This window comes from Gobio gobio (assembly GCF_949357685.1).
Source record: "Gobio gobio genome assembly, chromosome: 12".
NCBI classification, from domain to species: domain Eukaryota; kingdom Metazoa; phylum Chordata; class Actinopteri; order Cypriniformes; family Gobionidae; genus Gobio; species Gobio gobio.
The window spans coordinates 43,803,753-43,828,345 of NC_137105.1; the positions used below are offsets into that span (position 1 = coordinate 43,803,753).

Genomic DNA, 24,593 nt, shown 5'->3' on the forward strand with positions numbered 1-24,593 from the left:
GACCAATGAAGAAGACTGGTTGACACAGCAGCGCTGATCTTTTCTGCAGTGTGTGTGTGTATGTGTAGTGGGCATTGAATAACCCACACGTTATAACTGGATGTAAAAATGCCCAGTTTGAATGTTTATATGGATGAAACCGAAAACATGCATCATATTATGTCATGTATATCCTATAATATCTCAAGAATTATTATTTTTTTTAAATATCTGCAGAACGTAACATGATTTTGTGTTGATGTTGCAGACATGGATGAATGTGCCTCCAGCCCGTGTTCGCAAGGCGGAACATGTATCGACCTGGAAAATGGCTTTGAGTGTGTCTGCCCTCCTCAGTGGGTTGGGAAGACCTGTCAAATCGGTAAGATTGAGATGCCCCTTTATCACAAGCGTGTTTTGAACTACAGCATTCAGGCACGTTTCAGTTTTTAATATACACACTGTTCATCGGACCATCCACTCATGCCATATTATTCATTTTTGCTTTACCATTGAAAAATATGATCCATTTTGCATCCGAATGGTTGTATATGGTGTGTTAGATCTAAATGGCATGCACTTTATGACAAGCCGTGCATGTTTTTTAGGCAAAGCAAGACAAGTGATTTGATTAGTCTGCATGAGGAACTGGTAACCGGATCCTTGTTGCCTGTAAGACAGCCATATATGCATATATTACAAGTAGGGCCAGCCTTAGACCTGGATCTAAGGCTAGATCAGATGGCGCATCGCAGGCGCCACAGGATTTTCCATCATCTTTTTTGCTCACAATAGTGTGCAGCCCTTGTCAGGGGAAGTGATGAATGTGAAAGGAAGTGGATTGTGACCTGTAAACAAGCGTGGGGTGGGAACAGGAGTCGGTCTGCTCGTCTTACGCTTCGAACCTTAGCCTCCAGCTTGGGTTTCGCTCACAAGAGCCAGGCCTGAGCACGGTGGGGAGTCGTGTTTCTCAGAGGACAGGTGCGCAAGGGAGCGGAGTGCACCTCACTAGGGGCCCCTGATGAATATTTAAACACCTAATAAGTACTAGTTATTTCATGGCAAAGTCAAAAGAGTCATAGCCCCTTGAACCGGCTGGTCACCTGCTGTAGGCCAATTAGGGAGAGACGAGCAGAAGGAGGGGTTATTACGAGTGGACCCTTAGTTTATAATTCGCTGTACATTTTGTCTTGTAAAATATTGAAACTTCTTTAAAAACTTGAATGAACAATAATACGCACAATTATGCCAAAATGCCCGTTTTGTTGAGTATCCTCATAAGAGCAGTCTTAAATGAGTTCAATAAAAACATAAATGAACGTAAAGAATTGTGAGAAAATGGGACGCATGTGGGATTTGTAGTAATCTATATTTAATTTATTTTAATTTAATTAATTAATTTAATTTAATACTGTTTGGTAACTTTATTCAATTTCTGTATATTTCCTATACCTGTTTTAAGTTCACTTAAATTAAAAGTTGATATATTTGTTGTGTTAAAAATTGATAGCTTTCAATTACACTGTGACATTGGCTATATAAAATGGCTATAATTTAAAAAAAATAATAATTTCCATCAAGATATCAGTAGCTTGTATTAGTATCAGTGATACTGGCCTTCATTCATAAAAAAAGATGCCATTAAACAAATATTTAAAATATTCTGTCTTTGTTTTTTCTGCATTTATTTGGATTAAATGTTTTTTTTTGTGTGATTTATTATATAATGGCACTTTATATGCATGTTTATATAGTATGTATATACTTATAAATCATACATGCATGCATACATACCTACATACAATTTATATATATACACATATACATAAACATATATACATACTGTGTGTGTGTATAATATATATGTATAGTATGTATATAAGAGACAGTAAAGACTTTTATACTGTCCCAAATAAAATAAAAAAATCAGATAATGGCTGTTCTTTTGAACTTTCTATATATCAAAGAATAATAATAAAAAAAAATCTTGTTTCCACAATGTTTACAACATTTATAATAAGAAATGCTAATTAGAATGATTTCTGAAGGATCATGTGACACTGCCGACTGGATTAATGATGCTGAAAATTCAGCTTTGCCATCACAGGAATAAATTACATTTAAATATTAAAATGAAATAGAAAAATAGAAAAGTTATTTTAACTTGTAATAATATTTCAAAGAATTGCTGCTTTTACAGTATTTTTGATCAAATAAATGCAGCTTTGGTGGCGTGAGCACTTATAAATAAGTATATAATCTTGTATTATATGCTATAATTAAGGTAATTTAAGATATATCTTTTGAAAATGAGTCATAATGTCTATTTGTGCTTTCTGAGTAAAATTGTCTTGTTGTTGGATGTTTAGATATTTTGATTAGAACTAGGGCTGAACGATTGTGGAATCTAATTGCGATTATTTTAATTTTGTTGTCTTACCAATATTGCGATTTAATATGCAAATTATTTTTTTAAGCTCTTTATCTTGTGTATTATTCAACAAAGATGAGCAATAAATCATTGTATAGTAGTGGTGGGAATCTTTAGGCACCTCAAGATCCGATTCCGATTCTGGGAGTCACTATCCGATTCCAAAACAATCGTGTTTTATCATATCGCGATATTATCGCAAATGCAATGAATCGTTCAGCCCTAATTACAACACAAGCTTTATATACTGATTAAAGTTGTTGTTTTTTTTGCTGTGTAATGGTCAGTGATCAGGAAGTCGAGTAGACTGGCATCGTTGTGACTGTTAGAGTTTCAAGCCAACAGACTTTTCAATGGGCTTAATGGTGGTGGGGTTACACAACAAGATCTCAGATTTCTCTGCCTCTTTCTAGCTACTCTACACTTCCCATCTCCTATTCAATCTACCAATTGTATACAAAATCTTTCTGTCCCTCAATTTCGCAGATGCAAATGAGTGTGTGGGGAAGCCTTGTGTAAATGCTCACTCTTGCAAAAACATGATTGGTGGATATCACTGTGACTGCTTTCAAGGATGGGCCGGACAGAACTGTGACATCAGTCAGTATCTCCTAATGCTCCTCTCCTGTCCTTTCCCCCGTCGTCTTCCAACACATACTCTATAGTGGTGGCCAGGGTTTCCTCTTCGGACACTTGATACTCTGTGGGGTTCTGCACACTCTATATTTTGTAGGCTTCACCTACTGTTGCATGCTGGGTCGTTGGCTGTAACTCACGTTTGTGTTGATCAAACTAACATTTCCGTCTTCAGCGCACTTACAGAGCTCATCTAATTTGAGTTAATTGCATGTCTTCCTAACTGCTGTCCTGATTTCCTCCACTTAGCCATTGATTAATTGCTTCATTTACTTTGCCCATGCCTGCAGATCTCAATGGCTGCCACGGACAGTGCCAGAATGGAGCAACTTGCAAGGTATAACCTTTTTACGATTGAAAACAATTATTTTACTTTAGCATCTCAGTTAATTGTGTTAGTAAAAGTGTCCTTTTGTTTGTGTCTGTGCAGGAGCTGGTTCATGGAGGCTACCACTGTCAATGCCCTCCAGGCTTTGTGGGCTTGCACTGTGAAGTCTCAAGGAACAAATGTGCCAGCGTTCCGTGTCAAAACGGCGGCCGCTGCCATGTCATTTTGGACAGCTTTGTTTGTGAATGCCCGCCAAACTATGCAGGGATGCTCTGTGAGGTGAGAATCTTTACTGTTAGACATTGCAAAACTCTTTTTTACAGTAAGCTTTTTGTCAGTATTTTTCAACATGATGGATTTTATTTTATGCTATTTTAATTATATATATATTTTTTGGCCTATTTTGACATTTCAATTTATATTATATATAGTAGAGGAGCAATATAGGAAATGAGAGCAATTTTAGTTAGGTTTAAGAGATCTACATCATATCTCTTTCAGTAATCAATATATGGAAGTTGTGGGGCTTGGTCTTGATTAATTGCTGACATTTAGTAATGCAGATGGTGTCACTTCTCCATTCATACTTTGCTCACAATCTCATCCGGCATGGCTAAATTGGTCGGCACCCCCGCCATTGCATGTATGTGTGTGTTTAAAGCCTTGGTGTAAGGCAGATCAAGCCTGCTATTTGGCCACAGGTGCGCCAGGGTAACTAGAGCATGGTTTGGGTGGAGGGCGGGAGTATTTTTTCTTGTCTTCATGTGACCATCATTGCTGTTGGTGGCGGAGAGCTCTGTTTTGGAGCCAGTGATAGTCTAGTGCAGCGGTTGGGGACTTATGGCTAAGACCAGGTCTTAAACCAAAAAAATAAGACGCATCAATCAGCTTTCTGTAGAAAAAACCAACCAATTCCTTTGTTGTACCTACTGAAGTTAATGAAAAGAAAAGTTTAGAATAATGTATTTCAAGTTGTACAGTGCTTTCAAAAGTAAAAGTCTGTACTGAAATTAAAAAAATGTGATGATGCCAACATTTCCCTCTAGCATTTTGAGCTATGTTGAAGGGATTCTTAAAGGGTTAGTTCACCCAAAAATGAAAATTCTGTCATTAATTACTCACCCTCATGTCGTTGGACACCCGTCAGACCTCCGTTCATATTCGGAACACAAATGAAGATATTTTAGTTGAAAGCTGATGGCTGAGAAAGGCTTCAGACAGGCCTCCATTGGCATTCAGTACATTGACACTTCCAAGATCCATAAAAGGCACTTAAAACGTCGTTACAAAGTCCATCTCACAACAGTGGCTCTACAATAATTTTACGATGCGACGACAATAGTTTTTGTGCGCAAAAAAAAATCAAAATAACACCTTTATCCAACTTGTTCTCGACTTCCGTGTGTGCCTCCACGACGCATGCACGAGAATATGACGCAGATCCGGCGTTCGGACATATGACCCAGAAGCGATTTGTTTACGAGCAGAGGAAGACGCGCGTGTCTAAGCTGTTGGATTCTACATTGATCGTGCTTTAGGTCTCGGCGTAGTTCTCAAAATGGGGCTTAAGTGTGTATTTCATGGATTCCCGAACGCCGGCGCTACGTCATATTCTCGCGCATGCGTCGTGGAGGCACACACGGAAGTCGAGAACAAGTTGGATAAAGGTGTTATTTTTATTTTTTTTTGCGCACAAAAACTATTGTCGTCGCATCGTAAAATTATTGTAGAGCCACTGTGGTGAGATGGACTTTGTAACTATGTTTTAAGTGCCTTTTATGGATCTTGGAAGTGTCAATGAACTGAATGCCAATGGAGGCCTGTCTGAAGCCTTTCTCAGCCATCAGCTTTCAACTAAAATATCTTCATTTGTGTTCCGAATATGAACGGAGGTCTGACGGGTGTCCAACGTCATGAGGGTGAGTAATTAATGACAGAATTTTCATTTTTGGGTGAACTAACCCTTTAAACACCTCTGATTGGACATTGTGTTCACTCGCTCAACATGGATGTCTGTGATTGGCAACAGAGCCCAAAATGCTAGAGGGAAACACTGGTATCGTCACATTTTGAAAATTTCAATACCAAATTTCAGTACTTTTGACAGCACTTTTGACAGCACTATTGACAGGCCAAAGTGCGTTCTAGATTTTCACAACAGCGATCTCCTACACTCCGATTCAAGCAGCTACGTAGCTTGTTTGTGGTAATGGTGAAAACTATCTTTAGAACAGCAGCGGAAATGTATAAGTTGGCTATATAAAAAAGTGACTCTACTGAAAAATATAATTTTTTTGAAACTGGTGCTGGTACTTTCACCAGGTACTTTCACTTTTGCCGTCCTTTTATTGTTCTATAAATGTGCCGTATTTATGATTATCCACACAGCTTTGAGTGGTCTATACTGTTTTAAAGGTGCTGTATGTAAGTTTTTGACTGTACTAAAACATATCAAAATATGTTTGCAGATATTTAGAAAACATGCTGCATTCAAATACTCGTTTCTCCAAAAAACAAAGCTACAGCCAGTTATTTTACTTTGAAATGTGCATTTCGTATCGGAATGTCTGTTTTTGTTGCCAATTTACCCAATAGTTTTTCGTCACCCCAGGTTGCCAGTTGGCAGAAAACACAGCGTATTGCAGCCATAATAACTGGGTCAGAGATCGCAGATTCTACCCGACCTAAAAAGCCTCGGCATCCATCTAAAAATCTCTATGAATGGAAGAGATTAGTACGTTAAAACCAAACAGCAACCTCGTGTGTTTCTCTTGAAGCCAATACGGAAGTGACTTAAACTGCAATTCATCGACTGGCCACTAGGCTCCAGAAGGGAGCAGAATCTCATTGAGCCTCATGTTAAAATGTGCAACTTTACAGCAGAAAAAAAAACATGTTTACAGCCTGGTACAAATTGTGGTTTTGGTCTATACTGCAAATTTTGCCCTTCATGACAACTGTGAAGGCTTGTACACACCGGGACGAATATCGCACGCGCTTATCGCCAGCGTTTTTCGTGACGTTTTTCGGCGCGTCTTGAGTGTTCACACCCAAGCGATTTTCACTGGCGATGCGCAGAGTGAACGTGCACATTCAGTAGATGCGCTCCCGGTACACAAGGTGGTGCTGCGGCACTTTACGCTTCTGACACTCGCTTGTCACACAGAAGAAGAGGAGAGACAGTATTTACGTGCTTGCCAAAACCACAGATATATTATGTCTATGGCAAAACCATTCACACACTTTTTGTTAACTGGCAGGCAGCATTAGCAGCTCATCTTCTTCTTTGTCTACTTACTACTTCTTCGTCGTATCAATGTGTGCTCGGCAAGACCGATTTTGTGCTTGAGCGCCACCCAGTCGTGTTTTACTGTCACTTCAGCAGCTCCAGGCACGTGAACAAAAGCGCTGATCTCATTGGTCGGCCAGTTTTTAACGCGCCGCGTAAAAATAAAAAAACGAACCCGAGGCATTTTTTTTAAAATGACGCTTTTACGCCAGGCGTTTTACGCGTCGGTGTGAACACTCACATTGGCGCCCATTCTTTAGTCACGAGGCGTTAAACGTCGGCGATAAACGCGCGCGAAAATCGTCCCGGTGTGAACAGGCCTTGAGGGGGTGAATTGTTTTATAACTCATTCGTTTACATTATATAAAGCCTTAAACTTCTACATAATTAAGGGCGTGGCCACTATGAGTGACAGGTGGATAGCCGTTTATCTGCTGTCTGTTAGTCATCGCTTCACCTCAGCTCCGCCCACGTCCTGCCTCTTTGCCCATTTTATATTATCCGGGAGTGACGCGCGATGACGCGCTGCCAAGATGGCAACAGCCAGCTCGTCCCTACTTTTACTGCTCTTCAGAATCCTATGGGTGACGTCACGGACACTACGTCCATATTTTTTTACAGTCTATAGTTAAAACACGGATAAATCAACTCATCAACTTACAGTGTGCAAGTCTCTTCACCTTCAATTGTCAATTGCACCCGTTCCTGTTGCGTGTTCTCAAACTGGCAACCCGCGTGAGCGTTGAGTCTGAGGAGGAGGAGGAGGAGGGGGTGGGGCAAACAATATTTTGTACCCATTTCAACCACTAGCTGTCATTCTTACATACAGCACCTTTAAGTTATTAATAACAAAACATGGATGAATGAGATAGCAATACGCTGCGATATGCCGCGAAAGACTACTGAATCCACTCCTGATGGGATGCTTTCTGTGCGCGCGCTCCAAACAGAAACCGGACAAGCATATTAGTCACATAATATGTCAAAATGCCCGCCTTGGTGCAGTGTTGCCAAGTACCAAAATGTTTTCCACTGGTTGATTTCCACCCCTGTACATATGTATTTTGGCACTCCAACACTCCCAAAACACCCCCCACAGACCAACCCTGCCTTGGTTAGTATTCACGTAAACATTCAACATACTCACTCACTCACTCACTCACTCACTCTCTCTCTCTCTCACACACACACACACACACACACACACACACACACACACACACACACACACACACACACACACACACACACACACACACACACACACACACACACACACACACACACACACACACACACAAAGAGGAATTATGCATCTCAGTTGGTAACTCAACCTCACAGTGAAAGCCCCTGTGCAATTAATTCCATATTGCTTTTTTTTTTTTTTTTTTTGCATATTTTGTTTGTGGCATATATGTTTTAAAAATGAAAAATTGTCTCTTTTTGGTCAAAAAAAGTTCCTGACCCCTGCTCTAGCGGCAGGCTAAAGATGGACTTCCATAGAGGTGCTGGAGGCTGGTCCTGAGCCAGTCTCATCTTACCGTGCAGACTAAAAATAAGTTGTAGTGAATGAGGCAACTCTTCTCTTGGCCTCCTGGCCGCCTGCCCACAATCAGCCCGGGAAAGAGAAGGCCTTGATTTTTACGTTATATTCATGCCTAGCGTGCCATGCGCTCACATTAGACCATACCGTCTGCAGTCTGTTGGAGAAGCGAGCCTATACTAGGAATGGTTTAGATCGGGTAGTGCTGTTTTCAGTGCAGGCACACATGAGGCTACATATAAAGCCTTGGTCCAGTATAGAATCAGACATGTTTTGATATGTGATCAGTCTGTTTAATTTAACTAAAAAGGTCATTACAATAAATCTGTGATTTACAACATTTAGATGTAGTGAAATATGCAAACCACTATCAGTGGTCCTGTTCTGAGACCTATGTGCTTCTGATATTCGCCTACAGATTAATAAAAAAAAGAAATATATACACGTCAACTAATTTTGCTTGCCAATATACCACTTTTTGAAACGTGTCCAACTGGGTTGTTCTTCGGATCCAGTACAGATGGATGATTATCTCATACATCTGTCTGCTGTAGCAGTTTTATGTAGCTCTGTTTGATACAGTCTGGTTTCCAGACACTCCTCTTGCATCACTGCCTGTGAAAGCGTTCTGCGCAGACCTACGGCTTCCAGTATATACAATGTATATCCCTACTAAAATAAATTCAGCAGACTTGGAGAACCGCATTATAGTCTGAACAAACACCTTACATGGCAGCTGGCACGATGTGTACTTTAGAGAGGTTGTTTAAATTCCCCCGAGATTCATCTCCCTAGAAAAGGCTTTTTTGAGAAAAATGGGAACTGGGGACATTGAGGGGGCCTTGGAAAGCTGTAGAGATCTAGATTAATCAGGAAACATTATGGGAACAGTTTGGATTTGAGATTTTTATATTATATAATTACTATAATACATAATATAATATAATATTATATAGTTTATTCTGTTTTCGCCATAAAAATAGTATTGTTGCTGACATAAAAACAATATTATTATATTATATTAATTATACGAAATTAATTACATAAACTATAATAATGTAATAAATAATGTAATTCATTTAATATAATTAATATAATAATATTGTTTTTTTTATTGATTTATTTATGCCATGTCAGCAACAATCCTATTTTCATGGCGAAGACAGAATAAACTATAATAATATAATTCTGTTTTCGCCATGAAAATAGTATTGTTGCTGACATGGCGTAGATAAATAAATAAATAAATAAAAACAATATTCTTATATTATATTATTTTAGTTTATTCTGTTTTCGCCATGAAAATAGTATTGTTGCTGACTTGGCGTAAATAAATAAATTATATTATGTTATATTATATTAATTACATTTTATATTATATTATTAAATTAATGAATTATATTATAGTTCTGTTTTCACCATGAAAAATGCCTTGTTGCTAACATGGCATAAGTAAATTTAAATTAAATAAGTAAATAAAAATATATTATATTATATTATATTATATTATATTATATTATATTATATTATATTATATTATATTATATTATATTAATTATATTATATTATATTATATTATATTATATTATATTATATTATATTATATTATATTATATTATATTATATTATATTATATTATATTATATTATATTATATTATATTAATTATATTATATTATATTTATTATATTATATTGTCAACTAAAAAAAAATCATAAAAAAATAAAAAAATGCATTTAATCTTGCCCCTTGGCCCAAAGAGAATTTGACACAGCATCCTAAAAATGTGGCACTCATGGCGAGAGACATGATGCAATGGGCAAAGACGTCAGTCTGCGTGTCATCCTAGACTAGTTAACAAATAGCGCAGACAGAACATGTGAACGTGTCCTAAGTCTACCTCAGACAGATTGACAAACTCAGTTGCAAAATGATTGATTGCTGTGGACTGAGGGCCAGTGATGGACTTGTGGTCAAAAAAGCCATTTCTAAAGCCACTTTTTGTCTTATGAGGCTAAATTTTAATTATTAAATAAATAATTGTTACTACAAATAATAAAACAATGTATATACATGTGTGTAGTTATGATAATTGTTTTATTAATTGTTTAATTAAGCTTGTATTAATTAATTACATGGCACATTTGTCATACTACTGGACAGTATAAACTTAAAAAAAAAAAACTTTTAATAATGTGCAGTTTATATTAAATATGTTAACATATCAATAGAATATAGTAAGCATTATGAGTTTCTGAGTGAAAGACTAATTTCTAAGAATATTTACCAGAACAAGGCCAAGTCGAGGTAGAAGGAGAACTAGATGTGCAAAAGTGTTCCTTGTCCCAGTTGAATATGCTCTGTAAGATCGGAAGGATGTCTAAATTTAGCTGCGCAGTTTGTTTTGATTGGTCTCTTGTGTGATTTGTAATGGTGCTGTCTCCTTTAGCTGTAGGCTTATGGGAGCCTTCCATAGCTTACCTGTTTATCACTAGTTTATCACAACTCGTTCACTAACTCAATCTCCCTGTCTCTTTTGAAGGTGGAGAGTCTGTCTCACCCAAACCCCTGTGAGCCGAACCCCTGTAAGAATACGGCTTTGTGCTACGGCCTGCCAGGTGACTTCTACTGTGCCTGTCCTGAAGACTTTGAGGGCAAGACCTGTGAAAACCGCAAGGACCACTGCAAGACAACCCCTTGCCAAGGTACCGCCCTTCCTGTTCTCCTGCTGACCTACATGCAACAGCCATGTCTATCTGCATGTGTACATCGGTCATCAATTGAAAAAGTGCGCAATAGTTCACCGCCATGTGATCTTATTCCCGCTTGTGTTTTTTCATTCTCAGTGATTGACAGCTGTACGATTGCTGTGGCGAGTAACAGCTCAGATGGGGGTGTGAGACACATCAACTCTAATGTGTGTGGTCCTCGTGGCCGCTGTATCAGCCTGCCAGGGGGCAACTTCACCTGCACCTGTGAGCTTGGCTTTACAGGAGCCTACTGCCACGAGAGTGAGTCATCCTTACAGTTGCACCGTTTTCCACATTTCTATTCTTTCTTGTTTGTTCACTTCTTCTCTAGCTTATCCCTGCATAGTAGGTGGGTCATATAATTAAGCTCATATTAATAAGTCATTTGTCATAGGTACTTCTGGACCAATTAAGCATTAATATTGTTATTTATTAGGGAGGCAACAATACAGTTAGTCCACGGTTCAATACATACCTCGGTTTTTAACTACGGTTTTCGGTTCGGTTCTGATGGCTAGTCACATCAGTTTTTTGTTAATCTATTCTTAGGCGACAGGAACAGCAATAGGTTAAGGAGAAAAAAGATTATTTTTTTATTGCAATACTTTCTTTATTTTACTTAAAAGAATTGAAAACCCTTACTTAAACACTCTAAAAATATATGGCACCAAAAATGGTTCTTGGCTCGTAATCATAGGGGAACCTTTTTTTAGTGCTATATAGCACCAATTTTGGTGCTTCAGTGGTTCTTCAGAGGTTCTTCACCGGTTCTTTGACTAAGGTGCTATATAGCACCTGAAGAACCACTGAAGCACCACTGAAGCACCAAAATTGGTGCTATATAGCACTAAGAAAGGTTCCCCTATGATTACGAGCCAAGAACCATTTTTTGGTGCTTAAAACTTTACTTTAAAAAAAAAAACTTGTACACATTCCTAGTGTATTGTAAAATATAAAATAAATATATATAAAGATTTCCACTGGCAGCTCAGAGCAGTACAGCAGCATTTAAGTATGAAATTGAATGAATAAATGTAAAAATAAACTTCACTATAAAATATACATTGATTCTTATTAAAGCTATGCTGTATTAGTTTTTCAGTCAAGAGCAATGAGTGATTTTCTCTTTGTCTTTTGTTGTTGTATTAACATTAAAGGGATAGTTCAGTCAAAAATGAAAATTCTGTCATCGAGAAATGAATACAGGTTTGGAACAATATTAGAGTGAGTAAATAATGACATCATTTTAGAGGTGAACTGTCCCTTTAAGGACCGCGTGTTCACTGGCTGCGCTGCTGTCAATTTAAGACCTTTGTGCATCTAATATACAGACAAACGCCGATTTTACTTTCACTATAGATATAACCGACTCTGTTTATGTTAACCTTGTGTGTATTTGACAGTATTAGCGCATTAAGACGAATACTTAGTTCAGTAATCACGTGTTTGACAGGCGTTTAGTGCGCGAGCTCGGAAAAGCGCATGTTAAAACCGCGCACGCGAATGAGCCGGCAAGGCTTTAAAACGCATGCAAAGAATGAACTTTCTTGATTGTGAATAACTATAGTTTTCCATGAGTATAACTCTACCACTAACGTGTGATGTGAATGTATGTCGCGTTGTTCAGTATTGGGATGGAGGCAAATGATTAGAATTTGTAGAAAAATAATTAATTCAATGCAAAACCGAAAAAAAAAACGCAATTCACAAGCGCGTATTGAACCGTGAATGCCGTACCGAACGGTTCAATATTATATTGAGAATTGTGGCATCCCTATTATTTATGTATATTATGTCATAAATAATGTGTTATTAATAAAATGCTTTAAAAAAAAGTTTTGATTTGTTTGACAAAGTCAATTTGTTTGTTCCAAATAATGTTATCAGCATATCTAAATGAAAATGTAACTGATAAATTAACATTAATTTGAGAATGTATTAGCACTTGGTTTGTCACCCATTTGCTGTAATGACAGCAGAAGTTTGTCTAACCTGATGATGGTGTTCTCTAGCATATATTGAGATGATCCAAAGAGCCTCTTGATCTTCTGTGAAAGCAAGACCTAAAAATAAGGCCCAAAAACCTAAAGGACCTATATAAATATTTCCGATTTATTTTTAGGTTATACAGTTTAATTTAATTTAATTAAATGCTTTATTTCCAAGTTTAAATTACATTTTGAACTCGTGGGGCCAGATTTACTAAACAAATTGAAAAAGCGCTAGCCTAGAAATCTAGACGCACCCAAGCTGTTAGTAAATCTGGCCCTTGATGTTTAGTGTAGTCTTTTGAACACCATTGTACATGTACATTTTATCCTAAAATCTTGATGTTCATAAAAATGTTGTTCATCGACTACCCAGATATAAATGACTGCGTGAGCAACCCGTGTCGAAACGGAGGCACCTGCATCGACGGGATCAGCTCTTTCCAGTGTTTCTGTCCGGATGGCTGGGAGGGGGACCTCTGTAACCTCAGTGAGTGTCTGTCTTCATCTTCCTCCTCATCTTGACCTTCTTTGCGTTCAGTAACTCACCTTTTGTTACTTGTGTTTCTGCACTCAGATGTGAACGAGTGCGGCCGGAGCCCTTGTAAGAATGGCGGTCACTGTGTGGACCTGGTCAACGACTTCTACTGTGAATGTGCCAACGACTGGAAAGGAAAGACCTGTCATTCACGTGAGTTACATCTTCCTGATTTATGTCGAAGTACTTCCTCTTTTCCTATTGTATAAGCTATATATCTATACAAGCTATGTATGTATAAGCTGCATATGTGAAATGACTGGTAATATTTTGTCTTTTTAGGTGAAAGTCAATGTGATGCCACCACATGCAGTAATGGAGGGACCTGCTATGACCACGGAGACACTTTCCGCTGTGCCTGCCTTCCTGGATGGGGAGGGAGTACATGCAACACAGGTGAGTAAAGTTGCAGTTTTCCGACTCGCTTCATTCACAGCAGGGTTTCTCAAACCTTTCTGAACCACAAATGCCTTTCACAGACTCCCCTTACAAATTATATAATCAAATCAGTCTCTCTTGATGCTCTCAATCAACTTTGCAATTCTGCAACACTTTTTATAAATTCAGTGTTATGTTGTATTGTGGTTGCTGATTTTAATTTATATAAACGGTCCTCCATTCGTTCTATTTAAATACTGTCGTTTTTTTTTCAGTATATTTTTCTTTTTTTATTTGTGACCCTGGACCACAAAACCAGTCATAAGTCGCACGGGTATATTTGTGGCAATAGCCAACACTACATTGAATGGGTCAAAATTATTGATTTTTCTTTTATGCCAAAAATCATTAGGATAATAAGTAAAGATCATGTTCCATGAAGGTATTTTCTCAATTTCCTACCGTAAATATAACAAAAATGTAATATCATTAGTAATATGCGTTGCTAAGGACTTTTGGACAACTTTAAGGCGATTTTCTCAATATTTAGATTTTTTTGCTCCCTCAGGTTCCAGAATTTCAAATAGTTGTATCTCGGCCAAATATTGTCCAATACTAACAAACCATACATCAATGGAAAGCTTTTATTTATTGTGATCTCAATTTCAAAAAATGTACCCTTATGACTCGTTTTATGGTCCAGGGTCGCATTTTATTTTTTAACTTCTTAATTTGGTTCAGAGCTTTAACTTTTTTTTAAATAATTTTTTTGAAAATGTAATTTTAACTTTTTCTTTTTAAATGCCTATACATAAATGATTTAAAAATATTTCTCCAAATAAATAAATGTTTGTCCCCAACCACTTAAACTTTGCTATCCTGCATTCTTAACACGAGCTTTTCTAATAAACCTCTAATATAATTTAGTATTTTATCATTTATTTTCAGTTTTTAAATCTTGGTTTCTTTTTTGAACAGAATGAACGTATTTATAAAAAAAATACAGTCTTGTGTCTTTGTCTTTTTCGGATTTTTATTTTTTGCTTCAAATCAAATATCGTGATTCATTCTGGTGCAGGTTCATTTGGGCTTGAAATGAGCTTTTATGAATGTAATTTTAATTGAAAAACTAAATTATTTTTGTATTTATTTAGAAACATATTCTGTAGAAATCATTTTCTGCAGACCACTAGCAATTTGCGATAGACCCCTGGGGGACCCTAGTTTGAGATCTAAAGGTCTGAAGAATTGCTCACTTTCTGTTACTTTACCATTTCGTCTTTGTACTTCAGCAAAGAACAGCACTTGCGCGTCCAGCCCCTGCCTGAACGGAGGAACATGCGTGGGTGGTGGTGACACGTTCACCTGCATCTGTAAAGACGGCTGGGAGGGGCCCACCTGCGCTCAGAGTGAGTGAATTCCCCCATTCACAATTCAGCTGCCAGTGCATGTCTGCATACCAGCGAAAGCAAACATCGCAATCCACAAAAGTGTTAAATTACATCCGATCAATGTGCAAATGTCTCGCATTGACTCTTTCTTCCTCTCTTTTGATTCCTCGCAGACATCAACGACTGCAACCCTCACCCCTGGTAAGAAGACCTATATGGCTCTGCAGTTGTTCCCCCTCTAATTTACTCAATGCTGCTTGGGGCCGCCTGTTTGTGCCGACCCTCCCCTTCCCTGTACAACATAGACGGCTAGGAATAACCCTTCTAACATGGCTTTCTGCCCTATTCCACCATGTTGTTCCTGCCCCGCTAACCCCCATTCTCTGAGCGGATGCACCGAGGGGGGTTTGAGGGGGGACGCTGGTTGTAAAGACGGGAGAAGATGTCCCTAAATCGCCCCTAAATCCGACAGCTCGGGAGACCCTGGGCTGGTTTTAATAGGGACCACAATAGAGCTGATGGCCCTAAAAGAGCACCCCCAGCGGTGAGGGGAGGAGGGGATGGACAGGCTCTTTTTCTCCCAGTCCACTCTGTCCTCTTGCCTTTCTTCATCGCTGACCTGGGAGCAAGGGATTTGGGAGTAGGGGTGGGAGTAGGGGGTGGGGATCCCAGCAAGGAGCCACTGGAGGGATTTGCATCTGAAAGGTGCTGGTATTGATAAACGCAATGAGGCGCTCTCGCTCCCCTTTTCGTCCATGTCTCTTCCACTCTTCTCTTCCCCCCCTTTCCTCCTCCACGCATGTATGTTGGAAGTATTATGTCAATCACAGGGGTGAAGGTGTCTCTTTGAGCCAATAACCTCATTGTCCTCACATCTTCTTACAGCTACAATGGAGGAATCTGTGTGGACGGGGTGAACTGGTTCCGCTGTGAATGCGCCCCTGGATTCGCTGGACCCGACTGCCGTATCAGTGAGTATCTCGAGGAGGAAAGAATAGGGATGTATAGAAAGAGGGTGTTGGAGGATTACCGAGCATCCAGTGCCCTTTGACCTCTTCTGGGGTTAAAGGTTAGCCCTGGCTCACAGACAGACAGACAGAGGAGATAAATTATTCAACCAGTGGAAAAATTCCTCTCCTTGTGTCCATTGATGGCTCCGACATAGAAAATACTCCTTAAAGATTCCATGCATTTCCCCGGCCTCATTTTCCGAGGTGCAGCCATGGGGATGCGGCCAAGTCCTGGTGCTTTATAAATGTGTATTGACTTCCAAGGCAGTAGCTGTATTGATGAATGTATATTTTCTCTGCTTCACCAGACATTGATGAGTGCCAGTCGTCACCCTGCGCCTACGGTGCCACCTGTGTGGATGAGATCAATGGCTTCCGATGTGTCTGCCCACTCGGTCGCACCGGACCTCAATGCCAAGAGTGTAAGAGTTATTGTGTAATCATTGAAACGATCAATCTCTCTTCATCTCTCAGCTTGTCCATATTGAGAAATGCACATTAAAGACCCCATGAAAGCAATTGACGTTTGCTTTCCTTTCTGTTGAAACAGGAAGTTAGAGAAGGACAAAGTGAAAGGCTCAAAAATGCTCTATGAACATTATTTATATTTGCTAATTGGGGGCAGGTGGACTTTAGGGGAGGGATATTGTCACTCTATAGAGCATTTAATTGGACAAAAATCTCTAGTGCTGGATGATTTTCTTGGAAAAGAAAGACTGTACATTTTCTATTAAATTTTTTTCCCTGTGATTTCAAAGCAATTTCTTTAGTCACATGATCCGTCAGAAATCATTCTAATATGCTGATTTGCAACACAACTAAACTAGCGTATAGATGAGATTAAAAGCTAAACGCAGAATATGGTTCCTAAGGAGTGAACAACATAAAAGGCGGGCGGCGTCAGAGCACTGACCTTACATCATGTGACTTAGAACATTCCAGAGAGGAACGGGATCTGCTCCTAAATTAGAATTGGCCCCAAGTCTTACGTTGTTTGTGTTTGTGTTGTGCCGCAGTTATTGGCATTGGGAAGACGTGTCACTATGCTGGACTTCAGTTTCCGCATGGCAGCCGCTGGGAGGAAGAATGCAACACTTGCCAATGTGTCAACGGCAAAGTGGAGTGCACCAAGGTAATTGTCTGAAGAACAAGTCTTTTTCTTTTTTCTTGTTTTATTTATGTGAATAAATAAATGAATGAATGTTTCCATGGCCATCTTTCTTTCAGGTGGTGTGTGGCCGGAGGCCGTGTCTTCTGCCCGGGACGCCAGGGCGAGAGCTTCACTCCTGTCCAGGAGGTCGTGAATGCCTGGAGCACAACTTCCTGATGTGCCTCTCTCCCCCTTGCCACCAGTGGGGGTTTTGCTCAAGCCCTGAAGCAACCCCGACCCTCCAAACCAAATGTGAGCCCAACTCAGTCTATCTGGACAAGAGCTGTGCTCGCATCACCCTTATATTCAACAGGGAAAAACTACCCACAGTAAGTATTCACGTTTAAGTTGGCATTTTGTTTCATCACACAAAAGCCCTATGATGGTACAGTGATGGTTTCAGATGGTAATTCCATGGCATTGTCTATGAGATTTGATCAAAACGTCAGTGTATTACCAGGAATCATGTCCTGAAAACATGCTTATGAAACGTGGTTATTGCCATTGTCTGTGTTTAATTCATGACATACTGCTCAAAAGTTTGGGGTCTGTAAGATTTTTTTTTTCTCAAGAAATGTAGACTTTTATTCAACAAGAACACAAGAAATTAATCAAAAGACAGAGAAACATAGTTTCTAATGTTAAGAAAGATTTCCGCTTTAAATAAATTGTTATTTTGAACTTTCTATTGCTCAAAGAATCCTGAAAAAGTTATCATGGTTTTCACAAAAATAAATCTATATTATTGTTATAAACATGATTATTGAGCAGTGCACCAAAGCAGCTTATTAGAAGGATTTCTAAAGGATCATGTGAGACTGAAATTTGGCTCTGAAAATTCTGCTTTTTTTTACTGTATTTTTGATCAAATAAATGCAGGCTAGGTGAGCATAAGAGACCTTTGTCAAAAACACAACATTTGGTAACACTTTATTTTACAGTGTCATTGTTGCATGTTCCATGCAGTTACTATAGTAATAACTATAAATTATGCATAATTACATGCAACTAACCCTGAACCAAACCCTAATCCTAACCCTATAGTAAGTACATGTAGTTACTTAATATTACTCTGTACTTAAATGTATAATTACAGTGTAACAAAGTCCCTTTTAAAATAAAATGTAACCAAAAATTCTCACCGACCCTAAACTTTTGAACAGTAGTGTTTGTCCAGAAAAACATGGTATTACCAGGGTACCGGTCAGCCTTAGCAGTACATAATACTGTAATATTACAATATATGTCTACTTCCAAAAAACTCAAATTTTGCAGTCCAAATAAGTCTAACATTTCCAGAAAACATGGTATTACTAGGATATCATGTCCACAAAGCAATGGTGGTAATATAGTGCTTTGGTATCCCCAGTAATCTGTACAAAATCCATGATATATGTCCAATAAAAACGTTGAATTACCAGGGCACTGTGTCCAAAACATGGTAATGTTATATAATACCCTTTTCTCTGACTATCCAATGATGTATTTGATCCTACACTTCAGGATTACTTCACTTCAGAATGAAAATTTCCTGATAATTTACTCACCCCTCCCATGTCATCCAAGATGTTTGTCTTTCTTTCTTCATTTTAAAAGAAATTAAGGTTTTTGAGGAAAACAATCCAAGATTGTTCTCCATATAGTGGACTTCAGTGGGGTACAACAGTTTGAATGTCCAAATTGCAGTTTCAATGCAGGGCTCAACACGATCCCAGCTGAGGAATAAGGGTCTTATCTAGTGAAATGATTGGTCATTTTCTACAAAAAAATGTAAATGTATGTTCTTTTAACCCCAAATGCTCGTCTTGCACTATCTCTGCGATGCGCCACGCATTACGAAATCACGTTGGAAAGGTCACGCAAGGTGACGTAAGCGGGTAGGGCGAAAAACTCTCATTTTCTCCTCCAACTTCAAAATCATCTGACATCGTTGTTTTGCTTTTTTTTGTTGTTGTAAAGGGCGTTTGACTTGGTCTTTGCACGTTCGCTTTGTAAAGACTGGGGCGGTACTTCCGCCTTCGTCCTACTTGCGTCCGCCCCGCCTACTTCCGCCTTCCGCGTGACCTTTCCAACATGATTACATAATGCATGGCGCATCGCAGAGCTAGTGCAAGACGAGGATTTGTGGTTAATTAAGTATATACATTTATTTTTTGTCAAAAATGACCAATCGTTTCGCTAGATAAGACCCTTATTCCTCAGTTGGGACCATGAAGAGCCCTTTGAAGTTGCATTGGAACTGCAATTTGGACCATTAACCCGTTGGTTGCATTTGAGAACCACTATATGGAGAAAAATCCTGGAATATTTTCCTAAAAAAAACAAAACTTTAATTTTCTTTTCGACTGAAGAAAGAAAGGCATAAACATCTTGAATGCCATGGGGGTGAGTAAATTATCAGGAAATTTAAATTCTGAATTGAACTAATCCTTCAACGTAATTACGTTATGATCCAGAATAGTGCGGTTTCTTAAATATTCATCTAAATACACCCTTTACCTTCTAGGGGACGACAGTGGAGAATGTCTGCTCCGAGCTGAGGTATATGCCTGCCACGCGGAGCCTGGCAAAAGATCACGCGCTGTTGGTTCTTTGTGACCTCTCCTTCAAAAACCAGGACGCGGTAGAGGTGGCCATCGTAAGTACATTTTCAAGACTTGCGCTTTGTGCACCTAGGGAGCGCTTTCTATACTCACTCATTTTATATTCATGAGTCCTCCAGACATCTATACCCTCTACACAGCGGTGTTGTGTGGGCCCCTAAGATCTGTTCTCAGTGGAATAGAAAGTCAAAACCATAGGGGTCCTAAGTACTCGTTGCACGGATCTGTTAATGGATGCAAATTTGATTTCCTCACCCAGTCGAGTGCGGTTTCTCGAAATGCCCGGATGCCCAAAGCAATACCAACCGGCCCCCTCTTCAAACCAGCCCATTATGTTGTAATGAGATTCAGTTGACTGACCAGCAGCGGGCCGTACTGCATTGCAGCATTCCCTCCACCCACACAGAGAGCACTGGAACCGGGCTCCAGCACATCTTACACATAGCTTTAGGGTGTACACTATTGTCTTTAGACAAAATGCACTTCCAAATAAGATTGCAATAATCTGAGATAACAAAAACTCCATACTTGGGTAATGATATGAAAATTAATATCTTTGTGCTGCCAGGCAAGTTATGTGTAATTTGAAGCCACATTTCCTGCTATTCAGTGAAACATTGTGCCTCGCGGAAGTTACTTCCAAATAGTGGTTACCTACAAATGCATCCTTTATACTCGGTCAGATTACACTAAATCCCTGCGGTGTTGTAACAAGTCACTAACCAAAGGCTCGTTTTTAACGGTCCTGACTCATTAAAATGGAACCTGTAGACAAGAACTTTGAACAGCGGCAGGTTCTTGCATGTTGAAAACAGAATGGAGTCGAAATGATTGAGTCAACTGCTTTTTTGATTAAGACTGCTCTTAAAGGAACACGCCGACTTTTTGGGACTTTAGCTTATTCACCGTATCCCCCAGAGTTAGATAAGTCCATACATACCATTCTCATCTCTGTGCGTGCCATAACTCTGTCTGACGCACCCACCGCTAGCCTAGCTTAGCACAAAGACTGGAGGTAAATGGCTCCAGCTAGCCTACTGCTCAGTAAGTGACAAAATAATGCCAACATTTTCCTATTTACATGTTGTGATGTGTATAGTTACATTGTGTACTAAGACCGACGGAAAATGAAAAGTTGCGATTTTCGAACTATTCTATCATTCCTGCATAATAATCCAGAAACTTTGAGCCGTACCATGAGTGCAGCGGCGCAATGATATTAAACAGCGTTAACTTCCGTGAACATAACCAACGTGACAACCTGCTTGCACAGGGAAGGTGCTGGGGACTATTTTCAGACGCTGTGTAATATCATTGCGCCTGCTGCTTATCTAACTCTGGGGGATACGGTGAATAAGCTAAAGTCCAAAAAAAGTTGCCGTGTTCCTTTAAGACGTATGTCGGCATTGATTGATTTCAAGTCTATTTTTGTTTTCTCGTACTTAAACTTCATCTATGTTTGCTAGCTTGAAAATATTATCTTGGTGACAAATCAGCAGAATTTTCAACAACAATGGAGGTTTTTACTTGGAATCTGTGCTTCCATATATATATATATATATATATATATATATATAATTCCACATTATATATAAATAATCCCCATTATTTCTCCTGCAGTCGTTCCAGCAGGACGAGCAGCCTAACCACAGTCAGATCCAGGAGGCAGCTAGTGCCATAGTCAGCATGCTGTCCAAGCGGCACAACAGCACCGTCATGCTTGCCGTCATCGAGGTCAAAGTGGAGATGCCGGTCATGTCCCAGCCAGTGGGTGAGTACAGCAGGGGCCAACTGGCCTCAAGGCTAAAGCCAGCCTTCATCTCCCGACCGAGTGTCAATTCCCCGTCTCCATCAATTAGTGCAGTCTTTGTGAGTCACAGGAGGAAATGGTTCTGAGGGGCTCAGAGAATCCAGCAGTTGTGGGCAGGAGGCCATAAACCTGTGTGACAGTCATTCAACTCCTCCACAGGCATCACCTCAGCAATACATTAAAGAGAATGATGGGACAAAGCTTTTTTATTTATTTTTAGGTTGAGGCAATTATAAATGGGTTGAAAAAAAAAAAAAAAAAATAGTATTTGTAAATTTAAGGGAATTGAAACCGATCAACATTTTCTCTTATTTTGATTCTGTTTTTTAAAGTTCTAGGCCATAACATGTATTTCTTTTTAACTTTTTGGCCGATGACATGAAATTGGCTGATATAAAAAATATATATACTATTTTGTATAATCAAAAAAATATATTATAATTTTTGGTAATAGCAAATGAATGTTTAAGTGGATTTTGATCTTAATAAATATAATTATATAAATTAAATGTATAAATAATTTAAGATCAAAATCCACTTAAACATTCATTTACTATTACCAAAAATTATAATATATTTTTTTAATTATACAAAATAGTATATGTATTTTTTATATCAGCCAATTTCATGTAATCGGCCAAAAATCAATCAAAATAAGACAAAATCCTGACAATATAATATAACAATGTAACTAATATAATTAATAACATAAAATAATTAATATAATATAATTAGTATAATATAATATAATTGTAAGTTATATTATAATACAAAATAATATAATTACTAATATTTTGTTGAATAAATAGCAATAAACACTTAAATTATATATAATCAATATAATTATATAAATTAAATGTATAAATCATTTTTATATATAATTTAAGTGTTTATTGCTATTTTTATTCAACAAAATATTATTAATTATATTATTTTGTTTATATAATTTTATTATATTATATGATATTATACTAATTATATTATATGAATTATTTGATGTTATTAATTATATTAGTTACAAGATTATATTATATTGTCTCGATTTTGTCTTCATATTGAAAAATGTGTCCCCGCAAAAAAAATCTGCTCTATCGACCGTTACCGATCAATTTAGTGACGGCCAATAACCAATATAATTTTTTTTTTGGTTAATTGTTTTTCTTGCTTAGCATAAATCCCGGATTGTCCTTGTCTGACTTGACTCTCTTTCCACACAGACTACCTGGTGCCCGTGCTATGCGTTGTCTTGTGCGTTCTCTGGGTCTTCTGTGTCATTGTCTGCGTGTGGTGGACCCGTAAGCGGCGAAAAGAGCGAGAGAGGCGGGAGCGCGTGCCCGTGGAGGAGAGCGTCAACAACCAGTGGGAGCCACTGAGGCCGGTGACGCGGCCGCAGCACAAGGACAACCGGGACGTGCAGTATGAGCGCACCAAGCTCATGGGCTCCCCGGATCGGACCTGCAACAGCGGGGAGGAGGATGAGGAGATGGAGGAGGAAGAGCTGGAGCTGGTGGAAGAGTGGTGCAGGATAGAGGGTGGCAAGCGTCCCATCCAAAAGTACTCTAAACCTGAAGCGCGGACCAAGAACGGGCTGATCTGCACCACGCGGAGCAGCGGCAGCGGAGACTGCAGCAGCCCGTCCCTCAAAGCACCCCACTGGACAGGCTTCAGCCCAAAGGACAACAACTGTAAAAATAATGTCAATAACGCCACCACCGGCCAAGAGCACAAAGAACATTGCGTATGAGCTCCGACGAGCAGGACGAGGAGACCAAGGCCATCTCAGAAACAAAGACTGAGTTTTTCCCCACGTGTTATTTTTATTTTCGACTTCGAGATGTTTTGAGGCTGATAAAGTGGCAAATTTCTTTCTTTCCTTTTTTATGTACAGAAGAAGCATATTATATTTCTTTACGAGGAGGCGGCGAGAAGCCTCGCTTTGTTTTCGGGGAAAAAAAACACTGCTGGAATAGGAGCAGGACTAATGGACTCATAAGGAACATGAGAGAGAAACCGTATAAAGACTTTTTATGTTGTTGTTTACAAATGGTTGTGCTTTTTGGTTTTGTTTCGAGTGGCCCACTTTCGGTGCAGACCACGTGCGGGGGGACGCTGGCTTCGGGGGATCCCCCTTCTAACGTTCATCTGTTCTCCTTCCGCGCCTGCCTTACCGAGCTCGTCGTCCATGAGGAGGGCTGCAGTGCCTATAACGTGGCCTTGTTTTTCTGTCCTTTCTGTCGTCTTGGCTGAACGCTCTTTAAAAAAAAAAAAACGGATTGCAGTATTTTGAGTCGGTCGCAAGTGCCTTCAGACAAGCCCCTCGGTTTTAGGGTCGCCTGACCCGATAGATCACGACAAAGCGGAGAGGCTGGTCTTAAGAGCAGCTCCCATATCACCATCAAGGTATTTGTTTAAACAAAGACAAGAGATCTGTACATATGTGTATATAATAAAGGAGTCGCTGTGTATATTTGAATTTAGTAACTTAAGTCACTTTTTTTATTATTATTATTATTTTATTATTATAATTATGATTTAAATATTATGATGATTTTTTTTTTTTTTTTTTTACACCATTCCTTTTATTTATGCCAGTTGACATGGCAGGTTTTGTAAGATGTATACAGCGTCCCACAGTCAGAACAGAAATATAATCAGAGATCATCCTATTATGTTGTTGGTTTTTGTTTTCACTAGACACCTATACGATCGTGTGCTGTATTGTGGCGTGTGTTCGCCTCCTTGAAGACCCCTATTCCCTTTCCACACCTTT

At 38.9% G+C, this 24,593-nt stretch overlaps 1 protein-coding gene across 2 annotated transcripts in view; it reads left to right on the top strand.

The window, feature by feature from the left end:
• Positions 1-24,389, top strand: part of jag2b (jagged canonical Notch ligand 2b) — a 63,261-nt gene extending 38,872 nt beyond the window's left edge. Inside the window, exons 9-26 of one of the 2 annotated variants that reach the window (XM_079831544.1) lie at positions 248-361; positions 2,897-3,010; positions 3,337-3,383; positions 3,477-3,653; positions 10,748-10,910; positions 11,052-11,216; positions 13,320-13,433; positions 13,521-13,634; positions 13,764-13,877; positions 15,152-15,268; positions 15,424-15,451; positions 16,136-16,221; positions 16,569-16,682; positions 17,277-17,392; positions 17,488-17,739; positions 19,917-20,048; positions 21,634-21,784; positions 23,041-24,389. In XM_079831544.1, coding sequence (XP_079687670.1) covers positions 248-361; positions 2,897-3,010; positions 3,337-3,383; positions 3,477-3,653; positions 10,748-10,910; positions 11,052-11,216; positions 13,320-13,433; positions 13,521-13,634; positions 13,764-13,877; positions 15,152-15,268; positions 15,424-15,451; positions 16,136-16,221; positions 16,569-16,682; positions 17,277-17,392; positions 17,488-17,739; positions 19,917-20,048; positions 21,634-21,784; positions 23,041-23,567 — 2,645 coding nt within the window. In that variant the 3' untranslated portion in view covers positions 23,568-24,389. The remainder of the gene's footprint in view (positions 1-247; positions 362-2,896; positions 3,011-3,336; positions 3,384-3,476; positions 3,654-10,747; positions 10,911-11,051; positions 11,217-13,319; positions 13,434-13,520; positions 13,635-13,763; positions 13,878-15,151; positions 15,269-15,423; positions 15,452-16,135; positions 16,222-16,568; positions 16,683-17,276; positions 17,393-17,487; positions 17,740-19,916; positions 20,049-21,633; positions 21,785-23,040) is intronic. The other variant, XM_079831545.1, reaches the window with a different exon arrangement.
• Positions 24,390-24,593: the final 204 nt, after the last annotated feature.